The sequence below is a fragment of the Phyllostomus discolor genome, chromosome 14 (assembly GCF_004126475.2).
Source record: "Phyllostomus discolor isolate MPI-MPIP mPhyDis1 chromosome 14, mPhyDis1.pri.v3, whole genome shotgun sequence".
NCBI lineage: Eukaryota > Metazoa > Chordata > Mammalia > Chiroptera > Phyllostomidae > Phyllostomus > Phyllostomus discolor.
The window spans coordinates 42,123,819-42,142,287 of record NC_040916.2 but is presented as its reverse complement, the minus strand read 5'-3'; the positions used below and the strand labels follow the sequence as shown (position 1 = coordinate 42,142,287).

The following is an 18,469-nucleotide window of genomic DNA, read 5'->3' as shown; positions in this document are numbered from 1 at the left end:
TTAGTACACATGTCCTTAAAACTGTCTTTTGTATTCTAACGAAAGAGGAGGAGGAGTGGGACAGGCAGGTGGGGCAGTTAATGGTCTTTAACTGCCTTTACAATGTCTTTTGTTCTTGTAGACGGTCAGCCTTTTCCATTTCTGAGGCCAGCTTTAGTCATTAGTATTTTTTAAAAGAAATCTGTCCATTTTATTTGTGCTTTGAATATCCTACAAAGTTCTGTATTCACTTTTATGCATTTTGAGATGTCCTTCCTGTCTGCTCACGTTCCTTTTCAATGACTGATGTCATTTGCCTGTGCCCTCTCTTGTCCACATCACTTGTCCGCATCACGGTTGTCAGTGGTGCATCCGTCTTACTGGTCTTTTCAAAGGGCCAGCGTTTGTTTCATTGATCAACTCCTTTTTACTTTTTATTTTATTTATTTTTTTCATGTATCTTTATAATTTCTTCCTTTCTTTGGACTTATTTTGTATTTCATTTTGATCGAAACCTTATTTATTTTTGGTCTGTTTTGCTTCACTTAAGGGTGCACATTTCCTTCTATTCCTTTGGCTACATCCTGGCACTTTCAGTGTATTCCAATCTAAGTCTTTTATTTTTATTGCCACCCTTTATTGTCAACTAATTTTACTGCATTAAGGTTAGTAAACAGGGAGTGCGTGTCACAGCAAATGCTTTTTTAATTTCCTGGCTTACTGAGGGGCCTGGTGTTACACATCCACTTTTTGTCAATATTCGGTATGTGGTATTTGACAATTTCTTGTTAATCAATTCATTTAATCCTTCAAACAACCCAATGAAACAAGAATTACTTTTACTCTTTAACTTTACAGATAAGGAAACTGAGGCATCAAAAGGTTAACTAACTTGTCCAAGCAGTAAGTGACAGAAACCGCTTTTGAACCTAGTCGGTCTGAGTGGGAAAGTACTGTGAGAGCACCGCTCTGCTGCCTGCCCCCCGGGTTCCTGGTAAGCAGTGTGATGTCAGCCTGATACTCTTTGCTTTGTAGATGCTCTGGTTTTCTTGCTGGCAGCTATTGGAATTTTCTCTTGATAATTGGTAACACAAGGCTACGTCTAGCTATGGCTTTGTCTGTTTTAGCATTGTCTTCATGATGTAAGAAACGATAACCTGGTTTCTGCTCACATTCCGAGTAAAATCAAAATCCTTGACACTGGTCCATGAAGACAATGAAGCTGTGGCTCTGGGCCCCCACATCATCTCGTTTCTTGTTCCCACCCAGCCTCCTCCCCCAGCCACACCCACTGCTTGTTACGCACACAGGCCTTTGGGGTTTTCCTCACACACAGTACTTCACTCCACCACGTTCTTCACTTCAGCTTCTCCTCCTTGACAGTCTGGCTCCCACCTGCCTGCCTGGTGGATTTTCCTCGTCGCTGAGTGCCCGGTGGAGGTGGCAGCCCTTCACCGGGCCTCCTCTGATGGCTTGGTCTGGAGAAGCCGTTCTCCACTGCATTCCGTGTGTTCTTGTCAACAACCACCCTTTTTAAAAGATTTTATTTGTTTATTTTTAGAGAGGGAAAGGAGGGAGAAAGAGAGAGAGAAAAACATCAATGTGCAGTTGCTGGGGGACATGGCCTGCAACCCAGGCATGTGCCCTAACTGGGAATCGAACCTGCGATGCTTTGGTTTGCAGCCCATGCTCAATCCACTGAGCTACGCCAGCCAGGGCAACAACCACCCTTTTAAAGATACACCTGTTTGCTCTGTGCCTCACCTTCGTTCCAGGACTGGGAATGCACGTTCCATGCACACAGGGACTTAACTAGTCTTGCTCATGGTTGTGTGCTCAGCACATACTACCTACACCCAAACCATAGTAGACACTGATATTTATTTGTTGAAATAAATTATATTTTAAAATATTATTTTTCCTATTGATTTATCATTATTATTAGGTGAATGTTAGAATTTCTGGTTTTTCCTTCTTGTCTTTAGATTTTTCTTTCAATTTTATCATTTGGGGAATTCCAGCTTAACTTCCAACTAATTCATTCTTCAGGGGAGTCTAGTCTGCTATTGAAGTTTTGTTTCAAAAGTAATGTTTTTAATTTATAAATTCTCTAATTTCTTTTTATAACTACCTGTTATTGTTCTTATATCATGCATATAACACATTCCTTTTCTCTCTGAATATTAAAATATTTAAAGTTCTTTTCAGATATATCATTTCTGGTACCTCCAGTACACATTTGTATGTCTGTTGACTGCTTTAATTTTCTAACCAATTAGGTAATAAGTACACTCATGTTTGCCTTTAATTACCCCATAAGGTCTTTGGGAGACCAATAATTGTATATATCAGTAAAGTTGTAAAAGCTTAAAAACCTGATACAGCTTGCAGCATCATCACTTTATTTATCTTAGTCTTTCTTATACTGTTCAACTAAACTCAAAGCAACAAACATTTATCAGCCATCCACTATATTCCAGCACCAAGGGAGCTCAGTGCCTGACCCATAGAAGGCACCAAATAATAGTTACATGCTGGCTGAATAAATGCTCAGTAATAGGGTGGAAAAATGGAAGTGTAAGAGGAGTGGGTTGGGATTTTACAGAATAGGGTATTAGAGTTTTCACATACCAGAGATGGAACAGTTTTTTAAAAATATATTTTATTGATTATGCTATTACAGTTGTCCAATTTTTTTCTCCCGTTTATTCCTCTCTGCACTGCACCCCCCCCCCTTCCAGCAGCATTCCCACACCTTAGGTCATGTCCATGGGTCATACAGGTAAGTTCTTTGGCTTCTTTATTTCCCATACTGTTCTTAACCTCCCCCTGCCTATTTTGTACCTACCATTCATGTTTCTTATTCCCTGTACCTTTTCCCCCTTTCTCCCTCTTCCCCCTCACTGCTGATGACCCTCCACGTGATCTCCATTTCTGTGATTCTGTACCTGTTCTTGTTGTTTGCTTAGTTTGTTTTTGTTTTTATTTTTGTTTCTTTTTTAGGTTTGGTTGTGAGTTTGTTGTCATTTTACTGTTCATATCTTTGATCTTCTTTTTCTTAGATAAGTCCCTTTAACATTTCATATAATAAGGACTTGGTAATGATGAACTCCTTCAGCTTTTTCTTGTCTGGGAAGCACTTTATCTGCCCATCCATTCTAAATGATAGCTTTGCTGGATAGAGAAAACTTGGATGTAGGCCCTTGGCTTTTATGACTTGGAATACTTCTTTCCAGCCCGTTCTTGCTTACAAGCTTTCTTTTGAGAAATCAGCTGACAGTCGTATGGGAACTCCTTTGTAGGTAACTGTCTCCTTTCCTCTTGCTGCTTTTGATTCTCTCCTTATCTTTAATCTTGGGTAACTAAATTATGATGTGCTTTGGTGTGTGCTTCATTGGGTCCAACTTCTCTGGGACTCTCTGAGCTTCCTGGACTTCCTGAAAGTCTGTTTCCTTTGCCAGACTGGGGAAGTTCTCCTTGACTATGTTTTCAAATAAGTTTTCAATTTCTTGCTCTTCCTCTTCTCCTTCTGGCACCCCTATAATGCAAATGTTGGAACATTTAAAGTTGTCCCAGAGGTTCCAAGCCTATCATTTTTTTTTGAATTCTTGTTTCTTCATCCTGTTCTGGGTGAATGTTTCTTTCTGCCTTCTGCTCCAAACCATTGATATGAGTCCCAGTTTCCTTCCTGTCACTGTTGGTTCCCTGTACATTTTCCTTTATTTCACTTTTCATAGCCTTCACTTTTTCCTGTATTTTGTGACCATACTCAACTAACTGTGTGAGCACCCTGATTACCAGTGTTTTGAACTCTGCATCTGATAGGTTGACTCTCACTTCATTGCTTAGCTGTATTTTTTCTGGAGCTTTGATCTGTTCTTTCATTTGGGCCATATTTTTTTTATATTGGCGTACCTGTTACATAGTAAGGGACAGAGCCTCGGGTATTCACCAGGGCAGAGCAACCCACATTGCTGCGCTGTGACGCTATGCATGGGGGAGGGTCCGAGAGGGAACAGTGGCACTTGCTCAGTTCTCACGAGGCTTTCAGTCACTTTCCCCACTACCCACAAGCAAATTGGGCCCTTCTGTTGGTGACTCCTGGGTGGGTGGCTTTGTGTACGTTTTAGGACCCCGTGGGTCTCTCCAACGAACTCACCTGTGAGGCTGGGAGTTTCTCCTCCTGCCTCAACCCCTACGGGTGTTTTCAGTCAGAGGTTTGAGGCTTTATTTCCCGGGACTCGCACCCTGGGTTGTGCAGTCTGTCTCGCTCCCCAGTTGTTCCTCTTAGTTTATCCGCACACGAATGTGGGACAACCCACCCCACCAGCCACCACCTTGCCTCAAGTCCTCTCCACCTGGTTGCCCATCTCCGCCCCTCCTGCCCATCTGGATGAATATTTTTTCTTTAATTCCTTGGTTATCAGACATCCTTACAGTTGGATTTTCTGTCAGTTCTGGTTGCTTTTTGTTTTTACATTTGTTGTTGTCCCTCTTTTGGTTGTACAAGGAGGCACAGTGTGTCTCTCTACGTACACCTCCATCTTGGCCGGAAAAGGTGGAACAGTTTTGAATGGTCTTTTGTGATTGGAGTGGGTCCAAGGGCTGGATGAAAAATAGAGAGTAGAGGTGTGAGTCACTTTTCTGAAAGTAAGAAGTTGACAAAAGGTGAAGGACGAGACTATTTTGTTATCAGTCTACAGCGGTAGTTCTCGACAGAGGGTGATTTGCCCCCCGAAGACATGTGGCCGTGTCTGGAGCTGTTTTGGTTATCACAGTTGGAGGGGTTCTCCTGGCATCAAGTAAGTAGAGGCCAGGGATGCTGCTACAGTTTCATAGTGCACGAAATAGCCCCACGGCATACTGCTGTAGTTCAAAATATCTTCAGTTCAAAGGCTGAGAAACCCCGTGGAGGGATGGGAAATCACAGAGGGCGCCTGTGGGATTTAAGGGGAAGGGAAAGGCTGTATGTTAGATGCTTATCTTGATTCTATTTCAACTTCCTCTGTTTACCAGGCACACTGAACAAGGCTTGTACTCTTTCTAAACCTCATTCTCCACGTGCAGTGGACTGTTACCCTTTACTGACTTCACCTTCTCTACCCTAAAGGAAGATTGAGGACCTGACCTAACCCTAGTTCTTCCCACTCAGTAACCTGGGGCCTGAACCAGTCACCTGACCTCACATCTCCCTGGTTTCTCTCTCTGTAAGATGGAAAACAGTATCTACCCCACCCACAGCGTTGCTGTGAGGCTTAAATGAGGTCATGTACGCGAAGATGCAGCACACGGTGCCGGGCGTGTGGTTGGTATTCAGTAAATGTTCTTGAACCTGAAGGTGTGTAAGCATTTTTTTAAGAGAAAGAGTAAATCATTAAGAAAAAATATGTTGTTATTTTGATTTCTATCATAGTGGATTTTCTTGCTTACCATTTGTATTTTGTTATCCTGATACGTGTTATACTTACTTTAATGCATGGGTTGCAGATGTTTTTCCTTTTTTTTTTTTTGGTAGTCACTGGTAATTACACGGCCACTTTGTATAAATACTGCCCTGTATTGGTGGAAACTGCCATGTTTTTACTGAGAACAGTGGAAATACATGAATATCAATATAGAGCTGACCATTAAACCACTTCGTCCCAACGCTGTGCCTCAACAGGTCGTGGCCACGGAAAAAGACCTCGTGCCGCCCAGCCTGGTGGAGCCGCCCCCCCGAGCGGACGGGCTGGACCACAGAATCGCAGCTCACATCGTGTCCATCCTGCCCTCGCTCTGTCTCACCGAGAGCGAGAAAAAGGTCAGATGGCGTGAGGTGGCCAGAGTGCTTGCGTGTTGCGAGAAGCGTGTGTTCTCTCTTTAAAGCGGTATTGTCTCATTTGAATAGAATCTCCATAAAGTATTTTTATGCGAAGAAGAAAGCCAAAGCGAAGAAGTGCCCGAAGGCCCGCTGCTGCTGAACTACCACGACGTGCTTGCCCACAAGAAGTACGCACTGAAGGTACTGGTAGCCCGTTCCCTGGAGGATGGCGGGCACGGGAAAGCCCGTTTGCAGTTGTTCTGTTAAAGAAATCTGACTTTGATAGCTTTACCATTGCTAACGAAAAGCACTGTGCAAAATGAATACCTGTTTGCAGAGTGAGACCTCAGAGAGTGGAAACAGGTAAGGGAGAAATGAATGTCATCAAAGAAAACTTTCCTCATTGTCGTGGTCCAATAAGCCGTTAAATTGATTGTGACTATACCACATGTTCATTAAAACCTTATAGTGATTTGCTTTAAATATCTGCTACTATGAAAACACTAATGGAGGCCACAAAAGACTCTCAGAAGGGAGAGGAATACATATGAGACTTCAGCCGTGCGTCACTGTGGACACAGAGTCTGTTATTTCTAGGCACCAGGGACCTCTGGCGAAGTGAGAACTAGCTTTGTTGGCCCTCAGCAGCATGCCAGTGGTTTGACTTCCCCAGTCACCCGTGCGTGATTTCCCCTGTTCCCAAGCAATGAGAGGGCAGGTATTATGTTTTGCCTTCTCCATATGCATGAGGCACTTGACAGCTGACTTGAATGTCTTCCGTCATGCTGCCTTTTTTTCATCAGGACCAAAAGGATTTTGACCCGGTTCAAATTGAGCAGGAGATGCAGGCCAGGCTGCCACTGTGGGAATACCTTGAGTTCCCTCTGCCCCCACCATGGAACAGCATTAAACGTCTGGCTGCAATTCATGAGCTCTTGCACTTTTGTACAAACGGTGAGTACATGGCTTGGTCTTAGCGCACATTCATTCATTTGTGGTCATGTGTGTCCCTTAAGATTACACCCAAGAGTATTTTGACGGTTGAAAGACCTTTTGGAGGCTGAGTGTGGTGGGTATTTTGATTGACTACAATTTCCTTATCTTGAATAATGCTATTAGCCATACTACAATAGCTACAATGCTTGACCTTCAACTTGCTGTACTGGGTGTTCTCTCCGCTGTGCTTCCTGCTCCCCGTCCCCTGGTGCCATGCCCCCTCACTGACATCACTGGTGATGAGGTGGTGACCCTCCCTGGTTAGGGGGGTAGAGGAAGGAGAGAGCCCCCTGCCCGTGTGGTGCTGACAGTGTGCTGAGTCCAGGTAAGCTCTCACAACAGGAAGGGCCATTTTAAGCTTTTAGAGGACGGTACAAAGAAGTGCCATTAAGAATATTAAAATCAGCTTCTCATTGCAGAGTTCACTGGAGTTTTATGTTCTAGAGAGTCATTCCTTAGAACGAATTCTGTTTGCCCTTGAGGCAGTAGGCAGATGCATTCCTGCTTCTGGGAAGGAATAAGAAATTACACAGACATCTTTATTAGACAGAAAAGTATTTGGCCTAGAAAAGAAAATAGCGTGTACAGATTCTTTCTTCTCATTACTTTTCCAACTCCCAGCAAATTACAAAATACTTTATATGGATTTACATGATTAGTTGTTAATACCTACCTCCTACGCCTATACCTTAGACTTCTGAAGTTGAAGAACTACATCTTTTCTCTGAGGCCCAGGCCCCTATGACAAAGCCTAATATATAGAAAACAAAAATGAATGAGCAAGGGAGGGAGTGGATGGATAGTTACATTTAGGGGTAAAGGAATAAATATGCAAATGAATAGAGCTCACAGAAAGCTGATAACCTTTGAAGTGCAATCGTGGAAAGTACAGCACCAGCCAAGTAGGTGGAAAGAGGCCTTTTCTGAGTCTTCACGAAGAAGAAAGCCATTGGACACAACAGCCTATGTTAGACACCAGTGAGTAACTTTTCAGTTTTAAATTACAATAGCAGCAAGGGTGCTTTTGTTCAAAAAGGCTAAGTTTTACCCATGTTCAACCAATAGGGTTCCCTGGAAATTCCACGTGAACTCCTCCAGACACATAATGTTTATTAAGCTATGAAGCAGTTCGGGAGCATTATCTTGACAAATTGCATCTCGATTGTGCAGCTGTCTTATTGTTTGGCACCTTCGTTGTAGAACTGCGGAGCCCGTGTTGGTCGGGGCGATGCCCGTCCTGGTGTGACTCCCTCGTCCTCCTGGCAGGCACAGCCCCGGCGGCCCCCGTCAGCCTGCCCCAGGCGGAGAGACGAGCACGCCTGGCAGCGCAGGTCCTGCTTTCTTACAGAGCCCCTGAGCTGGAACGAAGTAGAGAGAGCCTTCAAAGTGTTTACTTTTGAGAGCCTGAAACTCTCTGAGGTGGATGAGGAAGGGAACCTAAAGCCTTCTAGGAAAGTGCATGGGACCGATGCCGAGACAATCAACATCCCCTGGGACAACCCCGCCAGGTTTGCTAAGCAGATCCGGCAGCAGTGCCTGACGAGGCTGAGCCGTGGGAAGGCCAGGTGCCCAGCAGGTACGCCGCCTGGAGGGAACAAAGGGCGTTCCTGTATCTTATGCTAGTCAGTGTTTCCAGGATTGTAGCTCATGAATCCTCTTTGTGCTGATTAGATCCTACTGAAGCCCAAGACAGAACTTTATTTATGGATCAGAGTTTGTCAACAGCTGTGCGAGATAAGACCAACAAAGACCCTTCAGACCCTGGTCAGACGGATGCTGACAATACGAAGAATTCTGACCCAGATAATGAGAAACCCTCAGGCCCTGAGGACAGAGAGCTGTCAGGGCAGCAGGCAGCCAGCTTGGAGACACAGCCACCAAGGAACTCCCTGGGTAAGCGAACGTGTGTGTGCGTGTGCAGACACTGTGAAGTATGTGTTAGGAGCCAAAAAAGCGATTCAAGAGGCATTATTTAAATTCCTTTCTATTTCTATTGAAAAATCGTTGAGTGTGTAAGTCATTTGGGTAATTAAACTTTGTTACTGACTGCTGCTATTTGGCAAATCCTCTTTATTTCAACCCTTGTTTTTCAAAATATACTAAAGCCTCTTAGTCCACTCTTAACTTAGTAAATGTAGTGCATTTTTAATTACTTAAACATGTAATTATGAATTATATAATTACAACTTAACTAAACATAATCAAAACTTTTACCATTAGTATTTCCCAGGTTATTGTGGTTATGTGAAACATTTGTTTGAGAGCCTCTTGCAAGAACATGACGAACTGCCCCGCACCTTATTCAGAGTCACCGCTCCATGAACGCTGATTCTTTCCCTCTCCTCCTTGTGGCTTGGGTCATTGCCCTCGTTCTAGAATATAACATCATGACATTGTCATATTTGGAGGTATGGAAGTATGGAAAATACTGGGCTACATTTTTATTTGGCTATTGTACCAGCAGCTGTCAGAATAATGACTTCAAATGCAGCTCCGTCATTTCCCTGTTCGTACGGTGCAGCAGCTCCCTACGCCCTGCAGAACCGAACCCAGCTCCTCGGGCTGCTGTGCTCACTTCTCCCGGGGTACCACACTACCCCTCCAAAACCCTTCCCACTGTCTCCCTTTTGCTCACTCATCCCATGCTCTAGTCAGACAGAAATTAGGCCCTGTTTTCTCTACACAGCCTGATTTTTTCAATTTTGGGGTCTTTTCCCCACAAGACGCTCCACCTGGAATTCTCTTTTGATTACGTTTAGGTTTCAACAGCATCCCCCTGAAGCTTTGTTGGATGTGTCCACCTGGAAATGCCTCCTTAGCAGTTCCGTGGTCACAGTTAGTCTGCAGCTTCTCTATGGCATCAGTTGTCACTCCCACCATGCATTACAGTTACTCATGTGCCTGCACTCAAGCCTCTGTAACACTGTCGCTTCTTAGATGTCATAAGTAAGTTTGTCTTAAAAACATTAACCAGCCCTGGCCAGTGTGGCCCAGTTGGTTGGAGCGTCATCCTGTAGATCAGGAGATCACAAGTTCATTTCCTTTTCAGGGCATGTGCCTGGGTGGTGGGTTCGGTCCTGGTCAGGAGAAGTGCAGGATGCAAACACTCTCTCTCTCTCCCTCTCTCTCCTCCCTCCTTTCCCCCCTCCCCTCCTCCCCCTTCCTTTCTCTCTGGTATAAAAAAAATTAACCATATACTAGAACATAAACAAAGTCTCAGCAAATTTTCACAGGATCAAAACTACACAATATATCCTGAGACCACAGTAAAATGATGGAGGACATTAATTACAAAAAAATGAGGAAACTCCTAAATTTTTAAATTAAGACATGTACTTCTATATAGCACCTATGTTAAAGAAAAAGTCACAATAGAAATTAGGAAATATTTTGAACTGAATGATAATTAAAATACTGAATATCAAAATTTGTATAATGCAGTTAGAGATACTCAGAGATTTAAATAAATATATTTAATGATATATTTAAATGAATACATTTTTAAAAGATAGCTAAAAATTAATTAGCTAAACATTAAACATCAACCTCAAATAGTTAATAATTAAAATAAATTCAAATAAAGTAAAAGAAAGAAAATAAATCGATGACATCAAAAATATAGATGCAATAAGGAAGTACAAAAACCACAAAAGTTTGGTTCCTGGAAAAGACTTAAATTGATAAATATTTTATAAAAGGCTGATCACAAAGAAGAGAAGCGTGAATAACCATACTAGTAATACAGCTATAACAGGAATAAAGAAACTGACTTCCCTTTGATCCTAGAGAAATTTAAATAGTAAGAGGATATGAACAACCTGACTCCACCAAATCCAAAAGTGAAATGAGAATGTCACTAGAAAAGTGTATCTTACCAAGAATGACTCAAGAAGAAATGGGAAACGTGAATAGTCTTGTAACCATTTAAATAAGGTAAATCAACAATTAAAAATGGTCTCAAATAGGACATGCCAAACCTAAATGAGCTCATTTGTTAGTAATAAAACTTAAAAAAATAATTTTAATCTTAATGGAAATAATTCTAGGGAATAAATAGAGGTATCCTCCTCTACATTTTTTTTTATGAAGCTAGCATCAACCTTATAATAAAATCATTCAGGGTGGTACAACAACAATAAAAAAAAATCAAACTTACTCATGAACATAAATGCAAAAATCCTGAATAAAATGTAGGCAGAATGATCTGGCAAAATGATAGTACCATATCACAAACAATTTGTGTCTTTATAACAGGAATGGAAGGAAAAACATATATTGTAAAAATACATAATTTGTCAATATAACTTACCAATTAGCACATTAATGAGAAAAATAACAATCATCTCAATAAATGCAGGAAAAGCACTTGAAATTCTATAGTAATTTATGAAAAATTTTTTAGCAAACTAGAAATAGAAGGAAAATTACTCTACATTTTAAGGGGTTTTTTTTTAGATTACAACAAACATATATCAAGATGAAAAGTTGAAAGATTTTTCTTGAGATCAGGGACTATCCATAATAAATACATGTATTTAATATGACACTGGAGATGCTAGCCAACTCAGCAAAGCAAGAAAAAGGGATGAAAGAATAAATACCGTGTTTGTAGAAAACCCAAGTAGCCCACACACCAAAACTCAGGATCCACACGAACGCTTGCTGCAGGAGTTGTGGGTGTGAAGGGCGTACGTAGGACATCGGGCGTGCGGGGGCGTTCTTTCCGCTTGTTCGTCCTCCTGAACGTTAATAACACACTCTTCTGTGTGTGTTATTTTTTATAAATTTTTTAAGCATTAAAAAAGTGAGTGGTTCGTGCCACAAGAGAGCAGGTGTTAGGTCGGTGTTGACTGAATGGTGAGCTTCACGTGTTCATTTACCTAGACAGGGGTAGAAGAGGAAGTCATTGATGGAGTAAAATTGGGGGAATCGGCTTGAATATTGCTGTGCTGTATGCTGAGCACTATGCTAAGGTATTTTACATCCACTAATACTTTATAGAAACATCAAGCCTATGAGGAAAGATACTGTTATCCCAGTTCTAGAGACAAGGAAATGAGGCCACAGAGGGGTGAAGTAACTTGTTCAACCATATGGAAAGTCAGGATTCCAACAGAGGCCTGATTTCAAACCAAAGCTTTCTTCGCAGTGACTTACGATTTCCTTGTTCCGGAAACTCCTTGTGATGCACCTGATGGTTTGCCTTGTTCATAGTCTTGTTTTCATGCTGGTGCTTGTCCTGATCTTGTTACATTGGGGTCTTCCTTCTTTTCTTCCCATTAGGGTTGATTCCCTATTTCTCCTTTCTAAGCGTGCTTATCTGTTAGCCCAGGTCACAACAAAATTAAGCCAAACAAGTTAATCAGGGATGTTATGGCATTAGGTCATCCTAGGGAAATATAAGCATATGGCAAATAAGTCACTTTGAATTAATATGAGCCAGAATAAGCCAGGAGAGATATAAGACCTGAGGTTTTTTTCTTTGTTTTGTTTGTTTGTTTTGTTTTGCTTTTTCCCCTTTTGGAATAACTGGTATGTGATTTTCCTCAGGCAACTTTTGCCACCTGGTGGTCAAACCATATAAATTGGCATTCTGGATCCTGGTGGAAAGTAGATAGTTACAGCAACTTCCTCAAGTATTGGGGCTGAAAATTATCAGTGTATCTGGAGGCTGAGCGATCTTGAGAGCTGCACCCACGACTTGTAAGGGACTCTACACGGTATATGTTAGCCCACCTCAGGGAACTGTTACATTTGAATGGGGGAGGGCAGTGGAGGCTTAGTGCCTCTCCGTGGCTGCTGTGTATGAGAGACTTTTTCGTTCTTGTGATCCTGCATTTTTCCCTCAGCTGTGAATCACACTCCCAAAGCAGCCACTTTAAATCTTTTTAAACACAGCAGAAATTGTTCGTGTATTTCCTGCACAACTATCGTAGCATCAAATACATATAAAAGCCTGTTCCTGGACATGAAGGGCTGAATATTTGTGCTTTTCTTAACCAAACACTGGATTTCCATCTGAGACTGTTTTTGAACTTGACAGGGCCTATTGGATATTTATGAAAAACCTGAGAGTTGATAACCGTGAGGCTATAGGTTTAGATGTGCCCTTTATGCTTGTTGGGTGTTTTTTTAATAAAGTAACTGCTTTGCAGAGGGATCTTGTTATCTCTAAAGTAAAACAGATTAGGAAAGCTGTTTTTCAAAGGGATGGGAACGCATCCATTTCCAGATGTGTCAAAAACTACTGAATCACACTGTCAGAGGGCTATGCAACTGAAGGCAGAAATCAAGAAGAAAGAAAAAATGATTTTTGTTCTACTATTAAATAAAGAGTTCAGATGAGTTTGAGAATGTTCTTTCATTTGACAAAATAACTGATGCAGTTTTTTTAAGAACATATTTTCTAAACTCAAGACTTTTTCTGCTGGATCCTTAATCACAGAAGGGAATATCAAATCTCCCGGAAATCTGGCAGACCGCAGAATAGAATAATTTTTATTCCACAGATTTCATATCAATTGCTTCAAGGACACACGGGACATCATGGTCTAGTTAGAGTTATAGTTGGCCTGAGTTTTCTCTTGAGTGGATATATTTAAATAAATACTGAACTGAACTGACTTTACAGTTGTGCTCTAACCCAGAATGGAACGTTCGTTCCGTCACCTTCAGCGGCCCAGGGCAAAGTGGAGCTAGTGGGAAAATAGAAGTAGCTGCGCTCCTAACCGAGAGAAAAACATTGTCGCCTCTTTGTTAGCAGACATAATGACTCCCTCTGGAAGCCCAAATACGGTTCTTTTTGCCACAAATCTATGCTTACCCCCAAATAAGCTGTTGTTGTAGGGTTTCTTCCATATTTCTGTTCGCTCTACATCCATTTCCAGTTTTAATATATGATATAGATTCAATTCAATTATATGCATATTTGTGTATGTGTATTTACTGAGTTCCTACCGTGTGCTCAGGGTATAGTTAGGGAGAATATGACAAAGTTCTTATTCTCTAGGAATTCACATGGGAGATGCCAAGGCAGACATAAACAGCATCAGGCAATGATGAATGTTAGGATTAAAAATAAAGCAAGGTACGAGGCAGAGGCTTTTGAGGAGGTAACACTGGGCAGCAACATGAATGAAGTAAGAGTTTGAAACAGATGGATATTTTGAAGCAAAACATGCCAGACAGAGAAAAGCAAGTGCAAAACCCTCCAGACACGGAGAGCAGGCCAGTGAGCCTGGAGTGGGATGGGGGGGGGGGGGGAGGGGGGAGGAGATGCGTTTGGAGAGAGAAGCTGGGGCCCGCTCATAAATTACTTTATTCATTTTCTGTTATTCCAAGGGTGATAAAAAGTCAAGCTGGCTCAGTGATTCGGCAGCACCACAAACATCTCACAAGATGAATCTCACTATCCCATTTCTTTAGTCAGATTTGGAATGTGCTACATACTCTGTCCATCCCTCTGTTAGAGATGCACAATCACAAGAGCATATCACAAAATCTGAGATGCTCGCAGTGAAGATGCTTGTTTATCCATGTTAAACTAATTCGTCATGGAACTCTTTTTTTCTACGTAATATTCGTAACTGCAGGAATTACAAAAGCATGGTGATGCAGAAATCAACAGCATGAATCTGTTTTTCTCTGCCCATTTATAGGGCTTTTTGCTCCATAGGCAAGGATCATGTCTCAATCCCAGCCATCGTGTAAGGGCCCTCTCTGGGCACAAGGAGAGCTAGCGCGCGTGACTCCGATGGTCCACGGTATGGTTCCGTGGAGTCCAGCTACCCATCCACTTATTTCTGTAACTGACCTTTGTTAAACTCCATCTGTAAATCTACAGGCGCTCATTAAAAGGTTTTTACATTCATAAACAACTAATGAACAGAAGAAGAGGTTGTGGGTCAGGGGAACCGTACTGCTTTCTAATTGGAGGTGCATTTACCTGGTAGTTTTCGTTTCCATACACCCCTGTCAGGGGACCCAATCTGTCACTCACAGGGTACGACGCACCGAAGTTTGAAAGGGTTTTGTGATCGCTGTCAGCATGACAAGACAGACAGCGTGTACTAAGCAGTCGATATCATTTAATCAGCAAATATTTGCAACTTGTAAAGGCAAAGGTGCATAGACATGAGTGATACAGTCTAAAGTCAGCATATCTGTTGTGATTCAGGAACATATATATGGGAAGCTGGGTTCTTTTCAAAGGGTTTAGTGTAACTTTTCTAGATAGACACTGATTTAGAGTTATTGACACAAACACCCTTTTGGAGGCATGAAACATGCCTTTCAGAAATTACCTTTTCAGCACAGAAACGTAGATCATACGAGCACCAAAAAGGCACAGCACTGACAGAGGCAAGAACAAAGCCCAAACGCAACTGGATGTTGGTGTCTTTGATTTACAGAGCAGACCACGAACAATGAGATCAAAGATGAAACAGTCACAAAGGCTGATTTTCTTGAAAAGGTAAGAAATTATTTTCCTAAAAGTGTAGAGACAAGTAAGCTCATAGGAGAAAACCGTGACCCAGAATAAGAAACATATATTTAAAAAAAAAAAGATGCTTGGCAGGAGAATGCAGATGCCAGAGAAGGAGAGGGATTATTCAGACAGCCCAGACCAGCTCCAGCTGGGGAGAAAGGAGTTAACTTCCAAGCCCCATGCTCCTCTCTAGACAATGTGGCTTGGCAGCCTCACAAACACCTGCTGACCATACAGCCGTGTAGAACTAATACTGTCTTGAAGTGAGTTCAGAAAACCTGCCTGTAATTGCTAACAGGACTCCGAAGAGTATAACCTAACAATAAAAATATTTAGATTATGTTGCCCATAAAAAAGAAAGTCAAAGGCATACTCTTTCTGGCAGCAGGTCTCCTAAAATGTTGCCATATGGAATTATACATATGCAGATTTCCCCAATTAGACGGAGCGCAGGCTGGTTAGTTGATGAAGTCCAAGAGGGCTCTGTCCACAAATTACGGCTCAAATTGTATTCCTGTGATTTTTTAGAAACCCAAGAAGATGACTGTGGAAGCGGAGTTGGAGGACATACAGAAAACGCAGCAGCGCAGCCTGAGGGACTGGAGCTTCACGGAGCATTTCAAACCGAAGGTCCTGCTGCAGGTGTGAACGGACTGCGGTTCCGTGCGGTTCTTCCTGAGTCACTCTCGCGTCTCGTGCAGATCAATAGTCCCCGTTCCTTCCGCTGTAAAATGCGTTGGTTCTCAGACCGAGCTGCACAGGCCCAGGAAACCTCCGAAATAGTTTAAAATGTGCTTTCCAAAAGGATGTCTTTATCAAAAATATTTGAAGAAAAAGCAATGTACGTGATGGATGCACATATTTTCTTTAGGGAAAAAAAGTGAGACGTTCTTGGGAAACAACCTCATTTCCCTTGTGCTGCCTGTCAGTTCCGTTCAGCTCTCACTGTCCTTCGAGTGTGTTCCGACTCGGTTAACAGGGCAGTGGAACCCGCGATGGCAAGCATTTGTTGAGTACCTACCATATGCTAGACAATGGCTAATAAGCATTTCAGCTCATTTACTCCTCCCAACAATTCCGTGAAGTGGGAACTATTTAAGAGGTAGGAAACTGAGGCACCTTGACTGGTAGTCACTCGTCCAAGGTCATGTGGCTGGTAAGTGGAGAAGCAGGATGTGAACCCCGAGAAACCTGGCCCCGACCTTGTGTGCTCAGCCCCTGTGTTAACAGGACCCCACGGCTAAGTCCTTCGGTTGCTTTTACATTTCACGCAGAAACCTGCACTCTTCTCTGTTGTCTGTTTAATTTCAGTTTTACTCTTATCACAGTGTTACATCCACATATTTTTAAAGCCAGAAAGTTCCATAAAGAATCCTATGAAAAATAGCAGGTCCCTCCCACTCCCACACCTACATTCCCAGATGTAAAAATCTTCAAGCTATTTACCTTTTTCTTTTGTCACTTCACTCAGCTATCTCTAAATAGCAAGTGTATTTTGTTTAGTTTCAGTTTTAGTTCGGGGCATTAGCGTCAGCTGACTCCATGTTGAAAGGACAGCCCTGCCCACCTCGCCCAGCCGTCCCTCCCTGCCTCCCCGCCCCCGCCCACGCACTCTGTCTCAGAGGCCCCTGCGTGAACACTGGCACTCCTCTCGTCTTCCTCTGACACCGCTGACTCGGCCATAGGTTTTGGGTGGATCTATATCAGTATTTACTTCATCTCAACGGTATACTTGTTACTTACAGTTGAACTGGGTAGTATTGTATGATTACTGCATTTCCTTTTCTGACATAATTTCTATTTTTCCTGGAGTTCATTTTCCCATTTTTTTCATTTGTTTCCTATACATTTATCACTACTCATCCCCAAACCCTCTACCAAAGAGTAAATCTCCTTTAATACATTCAAGCCTAACAAGCATTCTATCAATTTTACTGTCTAAGCGATCTCTCTCCCACGTGCTGTGAACTCCTGCTTGCCCTCCAGGCCTGGCGCGCAGCTGTGCTCTGGGAGCTGCCTTCCCTGCACCGTCCCGGCCCCACCCTTTGCCTCTCTGTCCAGCTAGATGCTCCGTGTCCTGCATCCCAAGTGGTCTCCTCTCTTGGGTGACTTTCTTTCTAGGGGACCACCTCTTCCAGTTGCTTCTTTAGTTAAGATACATAGGAGGTAAATTACTGGGGCATTGGATCTTTGAAAACATCTTAATTCTACCCGTACATTTGACTGACAGTTTGGCATTATGTAAAATGATAAGATAAAAAGTATTTTCCCTCAAAACTTTGAAGGTAATCCTCTATGGTATTCTAGCTCCCTGAATTCTCCTTCAGAAAATTCATGGAAATCCTGATCCCGTATCAGTGGATTGAGTCTGTTGTTTTCCGTCTCTGTGAAGGGTTTTAAGATGGTCTCTGTTCCGATGGTCTAGATGTCCTGTTGATGTTCCGTGGTGCGGTTCTGTTCCCAAGTGTTGTACCGGTGAGCCCAGTGCAACCTCGAAACTCCTGTCTTCACATTCTGGGAAGTGTTCCATAATCCTTTCTTTGACAGTCTTTCCCCCTTCACTTTTTCTATTCTTTCTTCCTGTAACTCCTGTGATTCTGGTGTTGGACTGCGTGAACTGAACTTGCAATTTCATTATCTTTCCCTTCCTGGTTTCCAACGCTTTGTCGTTTTATTCTGGGGATACAGCTCAGCTTTCATCTAGGTCTCCTACTGAGTCTCCCAGTTCTGGTATCATCCTTTCAATTTGCTGAAGTTCTATTTATAATTTTATATTACCTCTTTATAGCATCCTGTTCACGTTCCCTAAAACCGTAGCTCCTCTTATCTCTAGGAGGATATTAAAGTCCTTTGAAGTCTTGGTGTTTTCTTCCTGCATCGTCTCATTTTCCTCAAGTTTTTTTTTTGTTTTGGATTTATTTTTTGTCTCTACTCTCCATATGAGAGAGCAGTATCTCATGATTTCTGCCTCTTTGTTCATATTGATAAGGAGACACTAAGAGAGGATAGGAGGTGCCGCCTGAGGCCGGGGGTGAGTTGTCAAGAACCGGACTTCGCTGTTGGAGGCTGGGCCACGTGCTTTCCCTGAGAGACCTATCAATATAAAAAAGTACAAAAAAAATCATATCAATAATTTTTATATTGATTATGTTTTGAAATGATAATATTTTAAAATACGTCTACTATAAAATTTAATATCACATGTG

General features: G+C 42.3%; 1 protein-coding gene across 1 annotated transcript in view; it reads left to right on the top strand.

Annotated features, from left to right (window-relative positions):
- The window catches only part of SPAG17 (sperm associated antigen 17), a 178,349-nt gene that overhangs the window by 73,210 nt on the left and 86,670 nt on the right, over positions 1–18,469 (top strand). Inside the window, exons 11-17 of the mRNA XM_036015092.1 lie at positions 5,642–5,779; positions 5,867–5,980; positions 6,583–6,733; positions 8,124–8,351; positions 8,447–8,668; positions 15,187–15,248; positions 15,792–15,905. Of these exons, the coding sequence (XP_035870985.1) occupies positions 5,642–5,779; positions 5,867–5,980; positions 6,583–6,733; positions 8,124–8,351; positions 8,447–8,668; positions 15,187–15,248; positions 15,792–15,905 (1,029 nt within the window). The remainder of the gene's footprint in view (positions 1–5,641; positions 5,780–5,866; positions 5,981–6,582; positions 6,734–8,123; positions 8,352–8,446; positions 8,669–15,186; positions 15,249–15,791; positions 15,906–18,469) is intronic.